The sequence below is a fragment of the Pempheris klunzingeri genome, chromosome 8 (assembly GCF_042242105.1).
Source record: "Pempheris klunzingeri isolate RE-2024b chromosome 8, fPemKlu1.hap1, whole genome shotgun sequence".
Classification (NCBI taxonomy): Eukaryota; Metazoa; Chordata; class Actinopteri; order Acropomatiformes; family Pempheridae; genus Pempheris; species Pempheris klunzingeri.
The window spans coordinates 11,957,129-11,978,742 of NC_092019.1; the positions used below are offsets into that span (position 1 = coordinate 11,957,129).

The 21,614-nt window shown below is 41.2% G+C and overlaps 3 protein-coding genes across 3 annotated transcripts in view; 2 read left to right on the plus strand and 1 right to left on the minus strand.

Moving 5' to 3' along the window:
• Positions 1 to 5,164: 5,164 nt before the first annotated feature.
• On the plus strand, positions 5,165 to 8,743 carry LOC139205359 (CCN family member 3-like). Its single transcript, XM_070835548.1, has 5 exons — positions 5,165 to 5,348; positions 5,766 to 5,994; positions 6,188 to 6,442; positions 6,936 to 7,165; positions 7,342 to 8,743. The coding sequence occupies exons 1-5, from the start codon at positions 5,298 to 5,300 to the stop codon at positions 7,633 to 7,635; spliced, it is 1,059 nt and encodes a 352-aa protein (XP_070691649.1). The 5' UTR covers positions 5,165 to 5,297; the 3' UTR covers positions 7,636 to 8,743.
• A 1,777-nt stretch (positions 8,744 to 10,520) lies between these two features.
• Positions 10,521 to 12,391, minus strand: LOC139205599 (zinc-binding protein A33-like). Its single transcript, XM_070835861.1, has 2 exons — positions 12,294 to 12,391; positions 10,521 to 12,163 (listed from the first exon to the last, which is right to left on the minus strand). Exon 2 carries the CDS (start codon positions 12,159 to 12,161, stop codon positions 10,902 to 10,904), a length of 1,260 nt encoding a protein of 419 aa, XP_070691962.1. The 5' UTR covers positions 12,162 to 12,163; positions 12,294 to 12,391; the 3' UTR covers positions 10,521 to 10,901.
• Positions 12,392 to 17,861: 5,470 nt separating this feature from the next.
• sntb1 (syntrophin, basic 1) overlaps positions 17,862 to 21,614 on the plus strand; it is a 33,865-nt gene continuing 30,112 nt past the window's right edge. Inside the window, exon 1 of the mRNA XM_070835769.1 lies at positions 17,862 to 18,722. Within this exon, the coding sequence (XP_070691870.1) occupies positions 18,176 to 18,722 (547 nt within the window). The 5' untranslated portion in view covers positions 17,862 to 18,175. The remainder of the gene's footprint in view (positions 18,723 to 21,614) is intronic.

Here is a 21,614-nt window from a genome sequence, read left to right on the forward strand (position 1 = left end):
TGGCAGGGAGACTTTGACAATGGCATTTACCACACGCACCTCTTCCCTGCACCTCCAGTGTGTGGTCCTGGGCAAATAATCCTATGCTGACACCCAGCCACTTTTTTGAGGACCTTTCACCTCTCCCTGAACTTAACCAGAGCCTGAGATGAACCCCCAATTGAATCCAAACTGTCTCCAAACAATCCCTGCAGCAACATCTGCAATTTTTTAGTTCACTGGTTGTATAGGCCATTAAGCTGACATTTCCATTTTGTATCCAACAAAATGGACAGATCAACAGTGATTAAAATTCCTTTCAGCAGACGTCACATACACCATAAGCCAGTAATAGTGTGCTGTGGAGATGCATGCCTACAGACTGGAGGCCAATGTTTAACGACCTGAAAAAAACAATGTTTGTACTGAAGGAAATGCTATTTTAGCCATGTGGAATTATTCAAGTTATTTGTCTAGGTTTCCTTTGGAGAAACACTGATCAAATACACTCCAATCCCTGGAGCTCAAACGCTTTGATTTACTTCACACGTGACTCAGCAGCGCACTAAAAACACATTGAGGAGACATGTAGATTAAATAGTCTGTGGTATGCATAAAAACACATCTCACAGAGACCGTTCACCCAAACTGAACTCTGTATGTTCAGTTTAATCATCTTTATGAAACTGACAAAAAAAATATGATGTCATGCAGGAAATTAAGCAGCTCCTCTGTCATGTTGTGTATGTAATGCTCAGACGCAGTTATTACAAACAGCAGTCTGTGCCTGTCATTACATCATTCTCCTACAGAGAAGCCAGTCACTTTGCCAGATTTGCACTATACTTCATAACTGTTTGTTCCTAATTTGACTCGCCCCAGATGGTTTTCAGGGGTCGAATGCTGGTTGTTTGCACATACACTTGTGTTTGCGGTTAAGTTATCAAACTAAAGAGTTAGTGTAAGATATTCAAATGTCATATTTTGATGAAGAATATTAGAAAAATAGCAACAGACTTTATAATGAAACAATGATAACTACATAACTTGCTGTACCGAAAACAAATCATACAATGAATGCAACCAAAAATCTGACCTGTATTAGACTGACGGGATTTTAATAGTCCACTTCCCATTACACACAGATATATGGCAGGTCCCTGTCGTACAACTTTTAATAATGTTTTTGTTTTAAATTGTAATAAAATGATATTTTTGTCCAAGTTTTAATCACTGATAAACTACAACTGACAGAACTGTTTTGCTGCCACGATTAACTGCACTTTTTAATTATAAATGAACTGAACTGAACTGAGCTTATACTGTCTGTCTCTAATTCGTGATTACATATATGCCCCAAAGCGCCATTAACAACAGTAAATGACTAAAATGTTCCTCCCAAAAATCCCCAAAGCAAATTTCATCTGTCATCTAAATGAATGAATATTAATGCAGCTACATTGGTTTAATCAAGAAAGGGCCCATAATGTACGAATCAAGACGGCCGAAATCTGACCATAAACTAACTTAGAAACCTTTCATATCTGCTCATAATGCATGTCAGCAGAATATAATGTGAAGTTTTTTTTTAAATGTTTTTTATCATTAAGTTCCAAGCTGTGAACTGAATCCTCCACCTTCTGCGCCACACAGACTGTTGACCGCATATGTTACTGTATGATTTGTGAAAACAATCTCGATGTTGGGCTGTAAACTCTGAGTGAATCACGGCGAGCTCTCAGTGAGGACACCGACTGTGTGGCCTGACCACTTGACGCCCTACAGCAGAGTCCAACAACACCAACAGCTAGCAAGCAGACGGCAGACTGTTAGTTAAGGGCTGTTACCGACTTTGTTTAGAAGAGACTGTGACAATTTAAAGTGGTTCTGAAACGTTTCCTACCACTGGAGGATGAAGTGCACTTAGGGGGTAAACAAAAGATGAGTGTGATCATAATAAATAGTGTCTAATCTCAACAGCCACTGGTCCTACCACAGACCCCCTCTGGACAAAAGAAACATGTCATTTTGTCCATCCCTCCATCGCTGCCCACTCCATCTCTCCAGTTCCATCCCTGATTTCCTCTCATTCCTTCATCTCTTCCCTGCTTGTCTGTCTTCATCCATATATTCCTTTCTCCTCTCTATAGTAGAGTGGAAATATTTCACAGATACCAGGAATGTGCGTATGCAGACTTCCCACCTCACTCCTGGGAGATATCAAACTTTGCCATACCGTGCCAAGCTGTCACATAATAAATAAACCAAAAGCCTTCCAGAAAATATATATTTGCTTTTTAGGACTGTCGCTTATGTTCAGAATTTAATCGTTATTAACTTTCAGATGTGTTGTGATGTTAAGTTATCTAATTATGAAAAGCTCAGAGCCATAAAGGGCAACAATATGGGGAAAAGTGGGGAAGGGGAAAATAGAAAAGGAACCAAAAAAAGGGGAGTAAAGATACAGTAAGTGTAAGCCTTTTTCAGAATAAAAGCATTTGGGAGGGATGGTTTTAACTCATTTATAGAATTAGCATCTGGGCACAACATTTTCACTGTTATATCACTCTGATCCATATCAGCTATAAAAAGCCAATCCACACATGATCCTTAGTTTATTGTGTGTACAGAAGCTGTGAAAAACACCTGTGGCGCAGTATCATATTCTGATTTCTCTTCGGCAGCAGAATAGAGGCAGAATTTGCTTGAAAAAGACCAAAGCAGAAGCAGTAAAGGAGCAGAAATCCACACAGAGTCGGCAAACACTACCATCCTGTGAAGTTTGACATTCTTCAACTTCCACTGGCAAACTGTTTGGACAGCCCTGAATCAAGATTTTGGCAGAGCTACGCACCACTCGCTGGAATCACAAGTCAGTTGGAAAGCAGTTCTTAACTTCAATTTTTTTCTCTTTCTCACAAACTGGGTGGTGGAGTTTATAGACTGTCCAGACCAACGATTCTTTCAGATGTTTGGAGGTGACATCTTTTACTGATGAAGGAACAAAGCTGGGAGGGGTAAAAGTTGGAACCTGCATAGAAATGTTATCTAAAACAGCTGGCTTGGTGTGGTAGTTGTTAAGAGGTCACATATTTTAGATGTTTGACTTTGCTGAGAACAAGATATCGCTATAGCAACAGACAGTAAATACAGTAATACATAAAACAGTAGCATGGGCGTAACCAAATGGTACATGTCAAATAGCAAGAATAGGATAGAGAACAGAACATGTTGAGCATTGAACTGTGATGACACAGTTTATTCATCAGTACCTACCCTATGAAAGGAGCTTATGTGTGAGCCTATTTTTCAATAAATGGATCATGAATTAAAAAATTAGTCCAGCATTAACCACATATTAACAGCACAGAGTCGTTTGGGTCAACACAGAGTGGAAACCGATCTCACTTTCAGTACTGGTAACCTATATTAAATGCGTGTCACAAAAACACGTGGATATATCAAATACTTGGACTACATGGGTTGTAAACAAGGGAAAGTTGCTCTAACTAGCATCTGTATGCCAATACAGAGTTTAACCAGTACAATTAAATTAGCTGGTGGGGACACTGCAACTTGCATCTATATGCACACCACTGATTTAGTGATAACTCCTAACAAAATGCTATTGTCTTCATCCAAATCCATCACTCTGCCATCCCTTTCAAACCTTTTCGGATCTGGCACCTGTTGATCACGCTCTTGAACTTACAAACCACTGGCATACACATTGCAATTAGCAAAGCATTTACCAGAGCCAAACAAATAGACTGTTCTTATCCTGGCTTGTCCTCCTCGGTATTATTGTTGTTTTGTTTGTCAACTTTTTCAAAATAATGAATACAACAATGTGTCTGTTCCTTCCAGCAACTTGGATTTGGGTTCATATATTCCTCAGTCGCTTAGGCCCGCCATCTGAAATAAGTACAACTATAATGGAGCTAGCTAGCTAGTCGATGCCGTGTGTGGCAGTGAAAATAAAACCATTAGCATGTGGAAGTCATAATTAAAGCCACTGGGCTTCTGTTTTTTTTTCATGTTGTTTTGCATTGTTTTGATAGCATAAATTCTTGTTTATAGAAAATCATGAGAATCAGAGCAGCTTGTGTGTTACTGTGGGGGATAGGGGCGCCAAAGTAAGACATGAACAGACTCTACACATATTGTTTTATTGTTCTGTTCACCTCTAAAGAAAATTAATGCTATTAGTTATGTGTTATATCACACAGCATCAAGTTTTATCATTTGCATTTTACATTTCATAGTTTTACTCTCAATCTCTTACTAAATAAAGCAATTTTTTTTTTTAATGCCTTTTTATATAATGTATTGTAACATAATACCATAGATTAATGTCCAGCTAACATGAGACATAGATACTCTCACACACATAAAACACAAACGTATATTAACATACCCTAATTTACAACCACACTCACACAAATACCCCCCTCACTCCTTCCCTCTACGAACTCTGACCCCGTCTATTCAGGGATCCAGTCGGCTTCACTCCCAAATCCATCCACATGCCTCGGAAGAAACCATAATGCATTTCTGACCAGATGTGTCTACCACAGTGTCAGCCCCCCACTGATCCAAGCTACTGATGAGCCAAAGTTTCCACTGTGTAGCTATTTTAGGAAGCAGTAATAATCCCACAGGGGATAAGAGGGTTTTCCACTGTGACCTCCCAGGTAGGGTTTGAGGAGAGAGGTCAAAGTGTCACCACCCACTGTCAGTGGGACCAAAGTTAGGGATCCTCCAGGCCCCTTGTGTTAACATGAACATCCTGGGCCGCAAAGGGAATCCTCAATAAGCATTACTTCAATTGGAAAAACTTTCTGTAAGCAAATGACAAACAAATGTACATAATATACAATGATTAACAATGATAAATTGTTACCACATTGTTTGAATACCATTTATATATTTAAAAAACACAATTGGTTAAATATTTTTTTTGCAGAATGTTACATTTTAAAGGCTGAAACCTCCTCTGTATGTTTATGGTACCCTCTTTGACAGGATCTCACAATAAAATGTGACTCTCGTCTTCCTCCAACACTCTGGGCGATCGCTCCAACATTCCTTCCCGTTTGTCGTCATGGTGCCAGCAGGACAGCTCCGCTATATAAGGTCCTCCTCTCTTGAATCCTGAGCCAGAACGACAAAGAGATCACAACCTTCTGCTACACCACAGCCAGAGAGGAGGGAAGATTCAAGCCCGGAACCAAAGGACTCAAATCAGCTCCAGTAAAGACAACTGAACACTTTTTGAGACTGCAGATATTTTTGATTCTGCTCTACTTAACAGGAAGATGGCCTATATGTCAGAAAGAGCTCTTTTTGTCTTCTTTTTTACCGCACAGGTAGGCATTACAACAGCAGCTGATTGTCCCTGCATGACTTGTATTATGTTATGATCCCATACTGTAATGCCAGATCCTTTCAGTTTGAAAAGGTTTAAGATAATGACAACAGTTTGTTGTAAAAACAAAAATATTGATACTATTATACTATTACTATTATTAATATTGTTACTATTTTGTATAATTACAAAGCATTAAGTTATGTCTTTTTTCACAAGATATGTACAATCACATTACCTTACAAAGTCTTTAACAGCTTATATATACTGTAAGAATTAGGATGAGGACTTTTTATTTTTGCTAAAAACATACATTACTATGTAAAATCTAATCCAGAGCAAGTCATACTGATTGGTTTGGAGTTAAAAAGCCTTTCAACAACACGTACAACAACGATTTATTTTATTTTCAACCCAGGTGTTGACACTAGCCTGGTCCCAGGTGTGTCCTCGGAGATGCCAATGCCCTAAAGAACCCCCCATGTGTCTCCCTGGGGTGCCCCTGATCCTGGATGACTGCGCCTGCTGCCTGGTGTGTGCCCGTCAGAAAGGGCAGGTCTGCTCTGAAATGAACCCCTGTGACACTCGTAAAGGGCTTCAGTGTGAATACGGTACCGATATCCACAAGAAGACTGGCATCTGTGCTGGTGAGTGGCCGATGACATTCCCAAACACTGCATACAGGATGTTCAGTACATGGAAATGCTCTGTTAATACAAATGTTAATACTGATGTCAAATATTTGTCAAGACTTCTTGTGAAATAGGGATTTTTTTTCATATATAAAAACCAAATTGAAAACACTGCAATTTTTTCTGCAATTTTGTCTCCTTCCTCCAGCTCCTAAGGGAGATGTGTGTGTTTTGGATGGTTCTGTATATCAGAATGGCCAGACCTTCTTCCCCAGCTGTAAGTACCAGTGTATGTGCCGCGATGGGCAGATCGCCTGTGTGCCACGCTGCAACCTGGACGTGATGCTGCCCGGGCCAGACTGCCCCATGCCACGCAGGGTCCAGGTGCCTGGAGAGTGCTGCGAGAAGTGGGTGTGTGAGCCCCAGGCTGAGGCTAGCGCACTGGGTGGCTTTGCCATGGCGGGTGAGTTCACTGAAAGCAGCGTGAGACTAAACGAGATGGACCGTATACATTCCTCTTTGACCTCTCTGCCACTGCAGTGTGAGGCACTAAAAGGTTATGTACATTTCTCTGACCTGATCAGGCAAAGGGAGAAGGAACCAAGGAAGGAAGGAAAGAGAGATAGTAAGAGTTGTGAAAGGAGGAGGAAACACAGAGGAAAGAAGCTGTGTTGTCACTTTGGTCTGGAATGTGAAACAGTGATGTGATACATCACCGTGCTGTCAGTTAAATCCAGTCAAGGATCATGTTGCCACTAGCTTTTTGCCAGAATATGACTTTAAACCTTTAAGGGTTTGGTATTAAGAAGTGTTTTCATGTTCACTTAATATTATACTATCATTCATTTTACTAAACAGCTTAGTCTCCTTTTTTGAAGTGTGTATCTTTTCTACTAAATGACACAGGGATTTCTTTCTCCACTCTGACCGTCTGTCCACCTTGTGTGTTCCTCCAGCCTATCGTCAGGAGGAAACTGTGGGCTTTGACGGTTGGGACCCCAGCCTGAACTGCATCGAACAGACCACAGAGTGGGGTGCCTGCTCTCAAACCTGCGGCATGGGGGTGTCCACCAGGGTCACCAATAAGAATCGTCGGTGTGAGATGGTGAAGCAAAGCAGGCTGTGTATGATCAGACCCTGTGACGACCAGCAGGATCAGACGCAGCTGGCACAGCTTGCACTGAAGGTACTTTTGGGGTCATTTTTGGAACACTGTGGATGCCACATTCTTTATGTTGGAGTATCTACATTTGCTTTATCTTAATTAAACACCAGTAGCATGAGAATACAAAAGCTACTGTACTGTGTTTTAGAGTCAGCTGGATTTTCTTCATAAAGATCACATATTCTTTCTCCTTGCAGAGAGGCAGTAAGTGCCAGAGGATGGTGAGAAGTGACAAAGCAGTCCACCTCTCCTATAAAAACTGCACCAGCGTCCAGGCTTACAAGCCTCGCTACTGTGGTTCCTGCACAGACGGCCGCTGCTGTACCCCCCACAGAACCAAGACCGCCTTGGTGGAGTTCCAGTGTGCCAACGGTAAAACCACCAGGAGGCCGGTCATGGTGATCCTGACCTGTGCCTGCCACAGCAACTGCCCCCGAGACAACGCCGTGTGGCAGCAATCGGAGCTGGGTTACAGCGGCATGAGGTTATAGGTCATAAAGTCACTAAAGACTGTAGCTGATGACTCTGTCTGTAAATCCAAGAACTCCTTTGAGTTGGATTTAAAAGATAATAGCATTCTCCTCACGATAAAATATGAGTTGTGTTGACTCTAAATTTTAGATAAATACAGGACTGTCCACAACATAATATATACAGTACAATAGTCATAAAACTGTACAATCTATAGACCTATAAACTGGCATCCTGTGGACAAATAAGTGTCATAATTAAGTGGAATAAAAGCACTTAAACATTGTGATATACTGATTCTCTCCTCTTGCGGAGATCAGGTAGAGCATGATACCAACCATTCACAACTGTCAGTTTTCTGAAGAGGAGGAGGAGATTGTGAAGGTTAACTTAAAACAGCTTCTATTCAAGAGGTCAGATAGTACGAAGGTGTGCAGTCACAGAGTGGTGTAGAACTACAGGAGTGTCACGGCTGCTTGAAGCCTTCCTACCAGGTAGGTTGGTCAGTCAGGCATCATTTAGAGTTTTTTTTTTTTTTTTAGACAAAGATCATAAAATATGATGTGTTTTGTCCAGCCTACATTTTGAGAAGGGGAGCTTTAGCAATATATAATGGAACAAGTAGCTTTGATAAAATAGACAAAGCAGCAAGAAGGCAGAGGGAAATAAACGATTATAGAAGAAGATGTTGTCTTTTACAGCACTGCCAAGTTTTTCAACTATAGGACACATTTTTGAAATAACTGGACTGTGTACTTTGACCTGGTCCAAACCAAGGGCTCAACCTATGAAAGACAGGTCACCGTGGTGACTTAGTGTCATTTCTAACGTCTGCTTGAAATCTTACCCTCATTGTAAAATGCATAATGTGTGTTCGCATCAAAAAATGCAAATGTATGTTTTATTTAGGTTGGATATTCTTTCTTTCTTTTTTTTGTTAAAAGTAGTGCACATAAACAACAGCTATTTTTATAATGACAAAGGTTTTGTAAATACTTGCTGTATAGCTTGTGTGACTGAGTGTGTATCAAATACACAGCTTTAATCGGTAACAATGTAAACATGAATTGTATATATTGGTATGCGGTATTGTTTGCTTACTACTTGAATTATACTTCACACTGCTTGTTCCTGTATCTGTCTGAATAATTCTGCAGAGCTCACTGTTTGAAAATAAATGTGTATTTTTTGTATGAAAATATCAGTGTCTTTATTAAAGTCAAAACTAAAATCAGTCTATCTATTTATCTGTCACACTGTTAGGTTACAAATGCAATTTTCAGTGGAGGTCAGTCAAATTTGTGCCAGTTGTTATCTGACACTAAAAATGCACTACACACACATATATATTACTGTATACTGTAAAATGATTAAGATTTATTCAACCACATAAGAATTAAATAGTGATTTCCCTTTGTCTCTATACCATTATCAGTTTTTCTAGATATGAACGCACATCTTGCAAGTTTTCCTACATCTGCACTTATCCGGGCTAAACTTGAACCTCTTCTTTTTTAACAGTTCAGGACATTCATGTTATCACATGGGATCCAGACGTTACCAAACTATGCGAGCCCCACTACTAACAGTGGGTGGTGACCCTTTGACCTCTCTCCCTGAACCCCACCTAGGAGGTCACAGTGGAAAACCCTGTTATCCCCTGTGGGATTGCTACATCTTCCTAAAATAGCTCTGCAGTGGAAACTTTAGCTCATCAGTAGCTTGAATCAGTGGACGATTCACACTGTGGTCGACACATCTGGTTACAGCTATGTTACGGTGTCTGTTGAGCAGAGGTGTGTGGTAATGTTATATGTCACTCGGTGTTTGTGGATCTTGGATCTTGGAGGTTATTCTAGTGTGCATTCTCTTTAAATACAATATGTTAAAGTCAAAGAGCAGGCTAAACAATGAAAACATAAAAAGACAGACCAAAAAGAGTGTTGTCTGGTTTTCATTAGCCATGCTGGTGGCAGGTGGTCTTGAAATGGCAATAACTGTCCGTCTGTCCACCTGTCTGTCATTCTGTCTGTACTACTTCGATCCAGAATGAGGATCTAAATAGCTATTAGAGTACTTGACATACAATATTGTGTTTTTTACTTTGGCAACTCATAGTGGTAGTTTTTGAAGATATTATGGCTAATAATAAATACTAAATGTATGCTGCAGAGTTAAATGCTAATCTTGGGATGCTAACATGTTGATGTTTAGCAGATACAGTATAATGCTCACTATGTTCACCATTTTAATTTAGCAGGCTAACATCTGCTCATTAGCAACACAAAGCGCAGCCAAGCCTGATGGGAATATCTAGATTTACAGAATCTCATCAAAAACAAAACATGAAAATTATGAATTGATGGTGAAAGATGAAAAGTCAGGGAAACACTGAAGTTATTATTATTTAATCCTGAGGGGGGCCCGACTATACATAACTAAGTTAAAGGAAATCCATCCAAGATACTGCTCTTCTCTTATATTTAAGGCAGTTTGTAATCCTATAGATGTAAATATAAAGTAAGTAACTCTGCTGCAGCTATGTATTAATGCTTTAACTTTTGTACTTAAAAGGAAAACAGGAAACAAGAAAAAACAAATAAAGACTTAAAATGTGTCTCAAATAAAATATTTGAACAAAATCTTCATCGACATGTTGTGTCTCTATCTTAATTGAATGGTACAGGCAACATACAGGATATGAGGGATAGGGAGATTGCTCCCTCTAGTGGTGTATTTGAGTTGGCCTCCATCACCATCTTCATTAGAGTGATCTTAATGTGCAGACATGAATGTGAAATCGCACTCCAACACTGTATGGGAAGTGAACATGCAGACACACGCTAACCAAGTGGTACCTTCATGACACAGAGATGACACTACCAATGTTTCACAGAAGAGGAAAACTTTTATGTAAAATTAATTTTGTGTATCAAATACAGAAAATTCAACAACAAATAGAAAAATGAGCATACACGCACTACTCCTGAACTCCTGACACATTTCATTATCCCTGGCTCTGCAAGTAAATCCACCGCTGTAAAGAAAATATTTCATTTAATGATTTGAAAATGATTTTTAAATGTATGTGATTCATTCAGTTACAAAAATGCATGCTAAAATGGATAAAAAAAAAATAAGAATGCAACTGTAATGCATTTAATCAAAAAGCCTTTACAAAGGAAGGAATTATATCATTATTTCCAGTTCAACTGACCTGAGGTCTGCACAGCACCATAGTTATACATGGCTTGATTTTCCAGAACATCCAGGAACTGGGCTGGATTCAGATTTCAATACAAATCAAAATCAGAAAAATGCCCATAAAGATAAACCAGCATAGGACCTCTGAAAGATGTGACCATTTTATCATCTTCTGAATCTTTTTTCGTAGTCTCTGTGCCCAGCTACATTCCTCTGTAGGGCAAAAGAACAGGAAAATTCCCTCATTGAATTTACAGCCAGTTAAAGAGTAAATCAGGATTTCAGTGTCTGCATCGAAGAAGGACACCAATCCATTATCATAGTCTACAAACACCACGACCCTCTCAGGTTTCCTTATCAAGAAGGAGTGGACAGGGTCGTGATGTAGAGCCATGCAGCTGGTGTTATTCTCCAACCTTATGATCCAGTCTTCATCACTGGGGTGACGAGTGAATGTCCTCCTCCTTCGTCTCGACTTTCTGACTACTCCTAAATCCCAGCTGCTCCTCCCATTGGCCTGAACCTCATAGAAGAGTCTCCCCTCAGAAAAGCCCATGTTTTCAGGGATACAGAAACATTGGTTGAATTGGTGTGTGACATCAATGGGAATCCACCAAATGTGAGGAGCTTGCATTTGATTAGACCCCACGCTGTTCGCTATCGATTCATCTTTGCCTGTTGCCTTGTTTTGCACTGCCACTTTTGCCTTCTGAGCCTTTTTGCCACCTTTCTGTTTAATTACCTGCACTTCTGCCTTTTTCTTCCCCGTCCACGCCCTCTTGTCTACATATGCTTCATCTAAAGGCACTGTCTCATGACCGCTATGTTCTGTACACTGGACACAAATACTTGTCAGGTCATTCCTGCAGAAGAGCTCTAAAATCTTGTTGTGTTTCTTGCATATTTTGTCTTCCAAGTTGTGCACAGGATTAGTCAATTTGTGTCTCTTTAAGGTGGCAACTCTCCGATGAGGCTCTAGGTGTGTCTCACAGTAAGAGGTCAAACACACCAAACAGGTTTTCGATGCTTTGATCTTGTTCCCAAGGCAACAGTCACATGGCACTTGCCCTGGTTTGACTGAGGAATTGTCGTTGTCTCTCTCACATTTCTTGAAATTCTCCACAACCTCTCTGAATGCTGTGTTGACACAAAGTTTGAGGTCTTTGTTGAACGTCTTGTTGCACAGTGGACACTGACACTGCTCTTTGCCTTCCCGGTGCTTGCTAATGCAGGCTTCACAGAAGTTGTGTCCACATGGAATAGAAACAGGCTCAGTGAAAACATCCAGACAGATGGAGCACATGAACTGATCCTCAGACAGGAAACTGCTGGCCATGGCCATATCTAGAGGAGAGGAGAGGAGAGGAGAAGTCATGTGTCAACATGTATTATGTAGATGAATATTAATCTGAATATTCAACAATATCAGGCTATTATCAAGTATATATAAATTAAAAGGGGAGTTTAACTTCACCTTACTAGACGCAGACGATCTGTTCTTGTTGCTCTTTACAGGCAAAATGGAAAAAGTGAACTTTGTTGTTGCTGTTGATAGGATTTGTACAGAGCCACGATGTTAAGTTTCATTTCTTTGTAAACGGCACAACAGAGCACCTCCTCCTCTGACTAATATTTCCGCCCTTCTGCTCTTCCTGCATGACATTAACCTCTTAAAAGTTGAGCCTTTTCAACCCTTAATTACTGCTACTAGAGTCAATTTAATCAGCTTTGTGTGTCACAGTGTGATAACACTGAAGAACTCAAATATTAAAAGGAAATCTATCTCTGAATCAAGTTAACTTGTGCTGATGATTTCTAAAGCTTCTAATCCTGAAGGGGTTAAGTTGAAAGGAGAGATAGTCCAGTGGCACTGAAATGAAATGAATCACTGCACAAATATTCATTCTTCAGCAAAACAGCTGTTTAATTTCTTTGTTTTTACCCTTAAGATGGAAAGAAGCATGAATGTTCCTCTAGATGTAACTGCACTGTTTATGATTGTCATTATATACACTTGATTTTTAATGCTGAACTTTAAAGATCATATATTAAAACACATACAGATCATAAAGATGAAGCTATGTATTGATTTCCCCTCTTCTTACTTATGTGCTTACGTACTGGTATGGTAACTTCAGAATGTGTTAACTGACTGCTAGTTGTATTTTTTTCAGTCTCAGATAGGCCGATGGTGGCTTCAAATTTCAAGTTTCAAGCAAAACCAGTCAGGTGAGACCAAAACTATACCACATTAGATATTTACATAATACTACACAATGATAGAACATAAAGAATGAATAGCATATATTTACATAAATACATATTCCTCTCATTCATCAATAACACATACATGCATTCAAATAATCACATATACCAGCCTTGTTTGCCTACACTGCCCCCCCATCTTAATGGTTTGCTCCTGGAGCTCTTAATCAGGCATTTAGACACACCTTAGCCCTTTGCCTCCGCCCCCTGCTCAGGAGACAACCAGGAAGTGGTGAGCACTCATTGTTTGTCTTGGTTGTTTGAGCTAGCTTGCTATCAACAAAACAGTAGAAAAGCACAAATACAAAACCCAAAACCGTGACTATTCTTGATAGAGGTTCCTTTTCTCAACACAGACAGGATGGCCAGTTTCCCTGTGCATCTTTAACCCCCCTTAAGGAGCTTCCCCAGCCAAGACAGTCACCAAATGTTTGACTTACTTAACAATGAAAGTCACTGTGTGTGTGTGACTATCAATCATCACATAAATCCCATGAACTACTTAAGATATGGAGCCACTGGTCTCCATTACAAACTGTAATACCATGGCAGTCCTGTTCTCAGATGGATGCACAGTAACTCTATGTATGAAAGCAATAAAAATTGCTTATGTAGTCAATGAAAAGGTGCTTATACATTCAGTCAGTTGTTGCATGGAATGAGTCTTAATATTGCACAGAAATAATAAACATTTATGGTATTGATGTATTGGAGCCTCCTGCCATGCTTCCTTGGTCTAGGACACAGTGGTCTCTGTGTAATCAGCTTTTGGGACAGCAGTAATTTGTGCCTTCGTTTGTTGTGATAGCTTGATCTCAGTAAGGGAAACTCTTTGCAGGAAGTCTATTGATGATCTTTTACTGTTTGTCCAATGTGATACCTTCTGGCCTGTTAAGACTCTGCTTTGAACAGCACTGGAAACATACCCTTTACTGCATCTGCCTATCTGAGTACTGTACCTGCCCCAATGAGCCATTGCAGCTTAACTGAGATTATGTATTTCGTTTAGGCATATTTAACCTGTTACAACGGACATAGTGCTTACCGTGGGTGCCTGGTTATAGTGGTGGGAGCATGATTAGTGATGGGCAAGGGGAGGTAAGCAGGAAAATTCTTATTTAACACCTGATAATGCCATTTCCTACAATACAGAGCCTTCAATATTGACCAATAAAACTGCTCTTAAAGTATATGTAATGCATATTTCATAGGTTGCTACAACAAATTGCAAAGTTACTCAACTTATTTGGACATACAGTACTTGTATGTCTCATACTTGTACGACTAGTACTGTACGTCACTGGATTTCCTAAAGTCTTTCTAGCAGAAATCCCTGAAGGTAAACTTCTTCATGCTTGAAAACCAACCACACAGATATTCAGGGCTCAGTAACGTAGTTAGTTATTGTATCTTATATAGTTCTCCAGCATTTTGTTTGGACCACAGTAGTGTAGTTCTGACTGAGCCTGAACACTCCGCTGTGAAGCTAGGGCTACTGTGATTTCTCATAAAATAAGTCATTTAGTTTCAGGTAAACACTTAGAAACACCGAATTATAACCACAGTGTACTTTTGCATCATGTCTTGCAGCCCTCGTATTTCAGTAGGTTGTAGCACATCTAACACAGACGGTCCCCTGTTGTGTGCATAGACTATATGGTTGTGTGCCGCATGTGTGAAGGGGGAAACTCTGGACAGGATTTTCCAGGAATTGGAGTTTATATGAGAAAGCAGCTTAGGTAAGGAAAGGGAATTAAATTTTTCATTCACATACTATATATAGCAGCAACATTTTGATCTAGACTTCCCAAAACATTTAAAAACTGTTGTCTGATCAAAAAGTGGGGATGCAAAAACACACATTTGCTTAATGTCATTATGGGGGTGCAGCTGCTTCTCCAGCCATACTGTACCATAATGTACCATACTGCACGTTGTCATAGAATACACCTCCAACTCCAAAATGCACGTGAGCAAGCAGAAAGATTAGAGACATTAGGCAGTACACTATTCCACTGACAGCTTTTGGTGGTTAGGAGCAAAGAAGTGTAGCAATCCAACAACAAAGGCAACAAAGTGCAAGTGAAGACTGCAAGCTAGCAAAAATAAATCAGCCTTACAAATGATCCTTATGAGGAAGGAAATGGGTTCAGTGCATTTATCATTTTGTTTGTTTACAAGAAAGCAGGGCACCTTTTAAATCCAAAGGCCAAAAAGGTTTCTTCTGTATGCAACAGCTGACAACCTCTCTTAGCTTTTGTGGAAACAGTGGAAAGAAATCAGGAAATGAAAAAACATTATTCAAGTGGAAAGTAATAAAGGTGAAGGGATGAAGTCATGCAGCATGTTTTTATGTAAGCAGAATGAAATTAGGTCACAATATTTTAGTAAATCATCCCCATATTTTAAGCTTGAACCTCCTCATGTAACATGAGTGCCGCAGTGCTCTTGGGCATGACACTACCCATTTTTAATTACTCCAGAAAGCCAGTTCATAGACCAACAACCCAAACCCATGTGTGAGTGTGTATAAACATAATTCTCTCTGCATCTGCTCCCTGTCGTAAATGAAAAAAGTGTGTAGTCACCGTGTGTTAGGGCAGCCTGAGGCATCTAACTACCTTTAAATACCATCACCTTTAATAAGATTGCATTCTCTGTTTGTTTGTTTGTTTGTTATTGGGGGTTATTAACACAACAAAGAATGTACATTTCATCCGATGGCTCATTTCCATATAAAAGTAAAAATCAATTGTAGCTCCTTCGCCTCATTAAGACAAAATATTCTCAGTATTTCTGTTTCAGTCTCTTTCTCAAAATAAATAAGCGAATCCCCTCTTTGGTGCACTTCACTTGCAACGATGTAGTTTAGAGGGCGGAGAAGTGAGGAAGCTGGGCTCTTACATTGTACAGCATGCCTGTGCTATATATTCCTGTGATTACACAATTCGATTAATTATGTCTGTTGGACTCAAAATCTAAGAGCTAGTGCGTAGACTGGGTGTGTTGGTGAGACCCACAGATGAGGCAGGGATCCAAGCTCAGAATGCAGAGCAGTTTTCTTTTCTTTTCCATTTTTTGTAGATTTCTTTAAAGGTCTCTTTGATTTTAGGACACATACAAAAAAAACGTACACTTAAAATTTAACGTTTCAATATTTAGCATTAGGGTTTGGCTAAGAGGACTAACACTGTGCGCTGCTTATACATATCTTGGTGTCCCACACCTCCTCCATATGTTAGACTCCTGGAAGTGTGTGTCAGACAGTGAGACAGGGAGAGTGTGAGACAATTTGCTGTTACTATCTGGAAGTCCATCAGTCCTCACAGGAACATAAGTACAAAACTTAGAGGTGGGCACTTCTGTGCAACATTTTCCAGTGTATTTGTGCCTGTGTATGTGTATATAGAAATAGATACACATATAGAAAGAGAGAGGTATATATATAGATATCTATATCTATATACACACAAATTAGTGAAGTTTGACTGAAACATCTCAACCAGACCACCTTTATTTAAAAAAAAAAAAAAAAGATGCTCAGTCAGTTTGTGTCGGTGGCCCTACAGTTTTTAAGATGAGTTCCTGTTGTGCTAGATGTGTCAATTAGAATATAATCATCTGTATTGCACCAGAGCTGGACAACACCCAATGAACACAACAAAAACAACACGTCACAAATCATCATCAATACAGAAATATGAGTGCAAAGCTAGTCCAACTAAATTAAAAGACATTCTAATGCTATTTGTTTATTATTTTGATTGCACTCAGTGTTAACGATCCCTTGAGTATAGTTTACCAGAGGGGACTGGAACCCTCGCAGACTTCAATTTTAAAGCATGACCAGCAGATGTCGGTGCTACATTTCTTATAGATCAGTATGAAGAACATTTCTCCTCAGTCGTCTAATGTAGGCAGGATGCCATGTTTCACAGAGTGACAGCTGTTAAATGAAAATACGTATTTATAGATCTAAGTGTTGTTGGATCCAAAACGCCTCTATGCACTCGGAGCCCTCATTGGAGTCACGGCAGCTGCTTGGTTAGTTTCCCCCTACCATCCTCCTGTCCTGGTGGCTGAGTGGAGCTGCCTTGTGGCGTTTGTCTCCATCTTCTCTCTGCCTCCCTGTCAGTCACTCAGAGGTCTTGAACCCGGGTCATCCCCGTGAAGGACGGCACCCTGCGGCTCCAGTCATTATGGTGATGACACTGTTCGCACCCTCACGGTCTGAGCTCACTCACTTGAACTCTCACCAGCCTGTAGGATTGACAGGGCCGTGAGGATGTCCCGAGCAATGATAATAATAATAATAGAGATGGAGGGCAAAGCTTCAGAGGGGGGTCTTTCCATGTCACAGCCTCCTGACAATACCTTCTCTTTCCCCTTTGAAACATCAAAACAGGCACAGACGCATTCCTATACGCGCGTAACCGGCCTCGCGTCTGAAGCGTGAACGCGGTTAAGTACAGCAGAGAGGGGCTCCCTGGACATGTGTAGACTGGAAACTCTTTATACATCTTTTATATTTAAAAACCACGTTTTACGATTGTGATTTTAATGAAAAGTGTCCAGTTTTGTCACTTATCCAGCTCCATGTGGCCAAATGGCTCTCAAAATCCAATTATGGCGTCATTCACGATATAGACTTTAAGTTCCTGTTGAGGCCAGCATAGAAATCAATTTATCAATTAATCACAGTTTTATCACTGTAATATTATCAGCATGGTAAGAGTAAAATGGATGAATAAGTGGATTTTTGTGCGGATGTTAAACTCTGCATCGGCTGACGTGTTTCAATCGTTCAGGGGAAATGATGAGCAATTTTAGTGCGTGCGGGATCTGGAGATGGGATCGGCTGACGGCGGGGGGAGCAAACTCCACCCAGCAGATAGGATCTCGGGCAGGCGGAGCGGAGGGCAGCTAGTGCCGAAAGGGCTCGGACTGGTCGGACGGGACGCCTGACAAGTCCCGGAGAAAACTTCGGAGGGGCAAAGTCCAGCCTGAGTGCGAAGGAGACGGAGTGGAAGTTCATGTGTGAGAGCGTGCTGGGAGCAAAATCACATGTCATTTTAAAGAAATGCTCCAAAGATGGCGGTGGTAATAGCGACGGGAGTTTCAGGTGCCTCCGGAGTGCAAAAAAGTGGATTTGTGGAGGTTTTGGTGCGGGAGCGGTGGCACAAAGTTTTGGTCAACTTGAACGAGGAAGCGCTCACGTTAAGCTGCGAGGAGAGCGGCGTCAACGACAGCGTGAACGACAATGTCAACTCCAACTGCGTTACGAACGGATCTTACCTTGACAACAATAACGCCAACTCCAACAATGGTCCTCAAACTGTGCGCACAGCGTTCACGGACCTCCCGGAGCGAGTGCCCGAGGCGATCGCCAACAGAAAGCGGTGCGTCAAGGTGACCAAGCAGGAGGTCGGGGGACTCGGGATCAGCATCAAAGGGGGGAAGGAGAATAAAATGCCCATCCTCATCAGTAAGATATTCAAGGGGCTCGCAGCGGACCAGACCCAGGCTCTGTACGTCGGGGACGCCATCCTGACCGTGAACGGCGCGAACCTGCGGGACGCGACCCACGACGAGGCTGTGCAGGCGCTGAAACGGGCCGGGAAAGAGGTGACACTGGAAGGTAGGCAGGCTGGACAGGCTTTGTGCGAAAGAAACAGTGGGGGATCTAAAGTAAGGGTCAGGGACTCCTAAACTTTTTCCATACGATGCATGCTCTTTTGCATTGGATGAACTCCCACAAGATAAGGTCTCATTGTAGGAATGTGAGTGCTTGTGTTTATACAAATTAGAGAAGCAGCTGTGAAGAGTATTTGGGGAAATGAGAGCAAAGTGTTAGATCTCAGTTTAAGCAAGGTCATTCTGTGTTAGGAGGAAATGTTCAGCCTCATTTATATGGAGACCTGATATGACCTCACTTACCAATATGATCATCTTGTGTGGGACTTCCTTATTCCACATGGCTGCTTATATCCTAGACAGGTGTTGGGCTGTTCAGTGCATGTGATCCAGTAGGTCAGTGGTCAGCAGGACACAAAGTGCAACAAGTTTTCTAGTCTACCTGCCACTTGATTGCATTCACTTTGCATCCCAGGTATAAATCACTCCTTGATTAGACGAGCAGAATGAAAAACTGCAGGGCTCTGAGTGTTGACGCCTTGAGAATGAAAACCTCTGCTCTAGGATGTGATTTATTTTCCATTACAGAATGGAGGTCTTGGTTAATAACAAGACCTGAGACAGAAAAGGCTACAGTCTTTTTATTGAACCATCTATGCTATTCATACATCAATTCATCAAATCAGTTTTCTTACTCATTTACAAAGTCAGCCACACATTTTCTCCCATGGTACCAAACTTAAGAGAAGTGAAACTTTTTTTTCTCTGCAAATTTATTTCATTTACAGCAAGATAGAGGGAAGACACTCTACTTAATCGTGCATGTAGTGCAACTTTGCCATCCTAGGTTTATTCCATAATTGAGAAAGATGTGAGTGGCTGGCTGCACAAAAGAACAGTTCAAATTTCTAAAGAAACAGTTATTGTACAACCAGAGGTGCCAAGGAAGAACCATGCAAGGTCGAACCCACATTGTCTGTCTTCCTCTCATGCTCTCCTGTAAGCAAGGCCACTCAAACAAATCCAGCTCTACACTTCACACATAATCACACTCAACCACACACATGGATACATAGGTAAAGACACACACACACACTTACTTTCATCTCACCCACATAAGCAGTGCAGCCAAGTTGGTATTTCCAGCCAGAAGTGAAGATGAAAATCAGACTGATGGCAGGCAGACTCCACTCGGAAGGATGAGCATCATTTTACCCTCTTAATAATGCACACACTCACACACTCACACACACACATACACAGGCACAAATACACATGGATTTACACACCGGAAAATGTTGCACACAAGTGCCCACTTCTGAGTTTTTTTTAAAAATTCCTGTTCCTGTGAGGACTCTTGGACTCAAGATAGTAAGAACAAAGTGTGTCTCGCTCTCCCTCTCACTGTCTCACACACACACACACACACACACACACACATGCAAACATGGTGATGATCCTTCCCGGGGGGACACGAGGGCTATACTGCAGAGGAAAAAGCAAGTCCCTGCTGAAAACGAACTGAGATAAGAAAGAGGGAGAGGGGGAATGGAGCAGCCAAGGAGGAAGGGGAAAGGGGAGAGTGAGAGATGGGACTGAAATGTGAATTTAATGAGGAAGAGAGATAGAAAGAGACTGAACAGAAGGAGAGCTAAGGAGGGAGGCTAAGAGGCTGAAAAAAAGTTGACAGCGAGGGTTAACTTAAGGGTAACAGAGAGACAAGTTCATCACAACTGCAATTTAACAGATCATTTGCATTTGAGAAAGCAGTGAATCATAGAGGACGAGTGCAAAGTGGCAAAATGCGTTTTCAATTGAGTTTCATTGATCTTTTGTTGTGAAAGGTGCTTAACACGTAACCAAGCATGTAAACTTTGATTTGAAAAAAACAAAAAACACGAGCAGTGATATGTAAAGTCTAAAGATGAGTGATACTTTCCCTTGTTTATTTCTGGGTGTAAACCACCTTCTAAGATGTGAGAGAAGAAGACACATTACATGAGGAGGAAACATCTGATTCAGCTGTTAAGGGAGATAGTACATATCTCATGGGATAGGAGTGTGCTACTGTGTGTGTTCAGTGCACTGCATTTTGTGTGAGTGTGTATGCTGGACAGCTTGCATGTGCGTGTTTGTAATCTGCGTATTTTACTGTAGCACTGACGAGCCATCTTGGAAACTCATTAGGGGGGTGAAGAGCAAATTCACTGCTCACGCCTGCCAGATGCAGGCTGTAACAGGGGCAAGCACATTGACTCGCTGGTCAAAAACTGCTCTGCAGCCAGAGGACCACGGTGCGAGCCCTCATGTCAGAGAGCATCGACTTTTTTTGACTGCCCCCTGAGCAAGACGCAGACTCTCTGCTGGCTTTGTTCTGTGGCTCAGCATGTCGTCTGACAAGCCAAAAGTGAATTTCTCTATGGGGATCAATCAAGGTTCTGCAGCTGTTTCACAAAGCTCCTAGCAACCACAGCCAGTGCTATTACTGAGGTCCAGTGAAAAATTGGTTCAACACAAATATTGGCTTTAAATAATTGGTTAGACACAAATAATGGTTATACTTGCATAATGATATAGCTTCAAGTTTGTACTGGCCCTATACTGTACAGCTTGTACAGTACATTGTAAGGCAAGGCAGTTTTATTTATGAGGCACAGAACAGCCTCCCCATGCCTTCGTGGGTTTTGTCCAGGTACTCTGGCTTCCTCCCAAAGCCCAAAGACATGCAGGTTAGGTTAATTGGTGACTCTAGATTGCATGTAGGTCTGAGTGTGAGCGTGAATGTTTGTCTGTCTCTATATGTCAGCCCTGTGATTGACTAGCAGCCAGTCCAGGGTGTACACCACCTCTTGTTCAATGTCTGCTGGGGATTGGCTCCAGCCCCCCCCGCAGCCCT

Excerpts from the sequence above, each read along its gene's own strand:
- LOC139205359 (XM_070835548.1), top strand. The coding sequence starts at position 5,298 with ATGGCCTATATGTCAGAAAGAGCTCTTTTTGTCTTCTTTTTTACCGCA. Across the intron at positions 5,995-6,187 it reads GAAGACTGGCATCTGTGCTG|CTCCTAAGGGAGATGTGTGT; the intron begins GTGAGTGGCCGA and ends TCCTTCCTCCAG. Across the intron at positions 6,443-6,935 it reads GGGTGGCTTTGCCATGGCGG|CCTATCGTCAGGAGGAAACT; the intron begins GTGAGTTCACTG and ends GTGTTCCTCCAG.
- LOC139205599 (XM_070835861.1), bottom strand. The coding sequence starts at position 12,161 with ATGGCCATGGCCAGCAGTTTCCTGTCTGAGGATCAGTTCATGTGCTCC.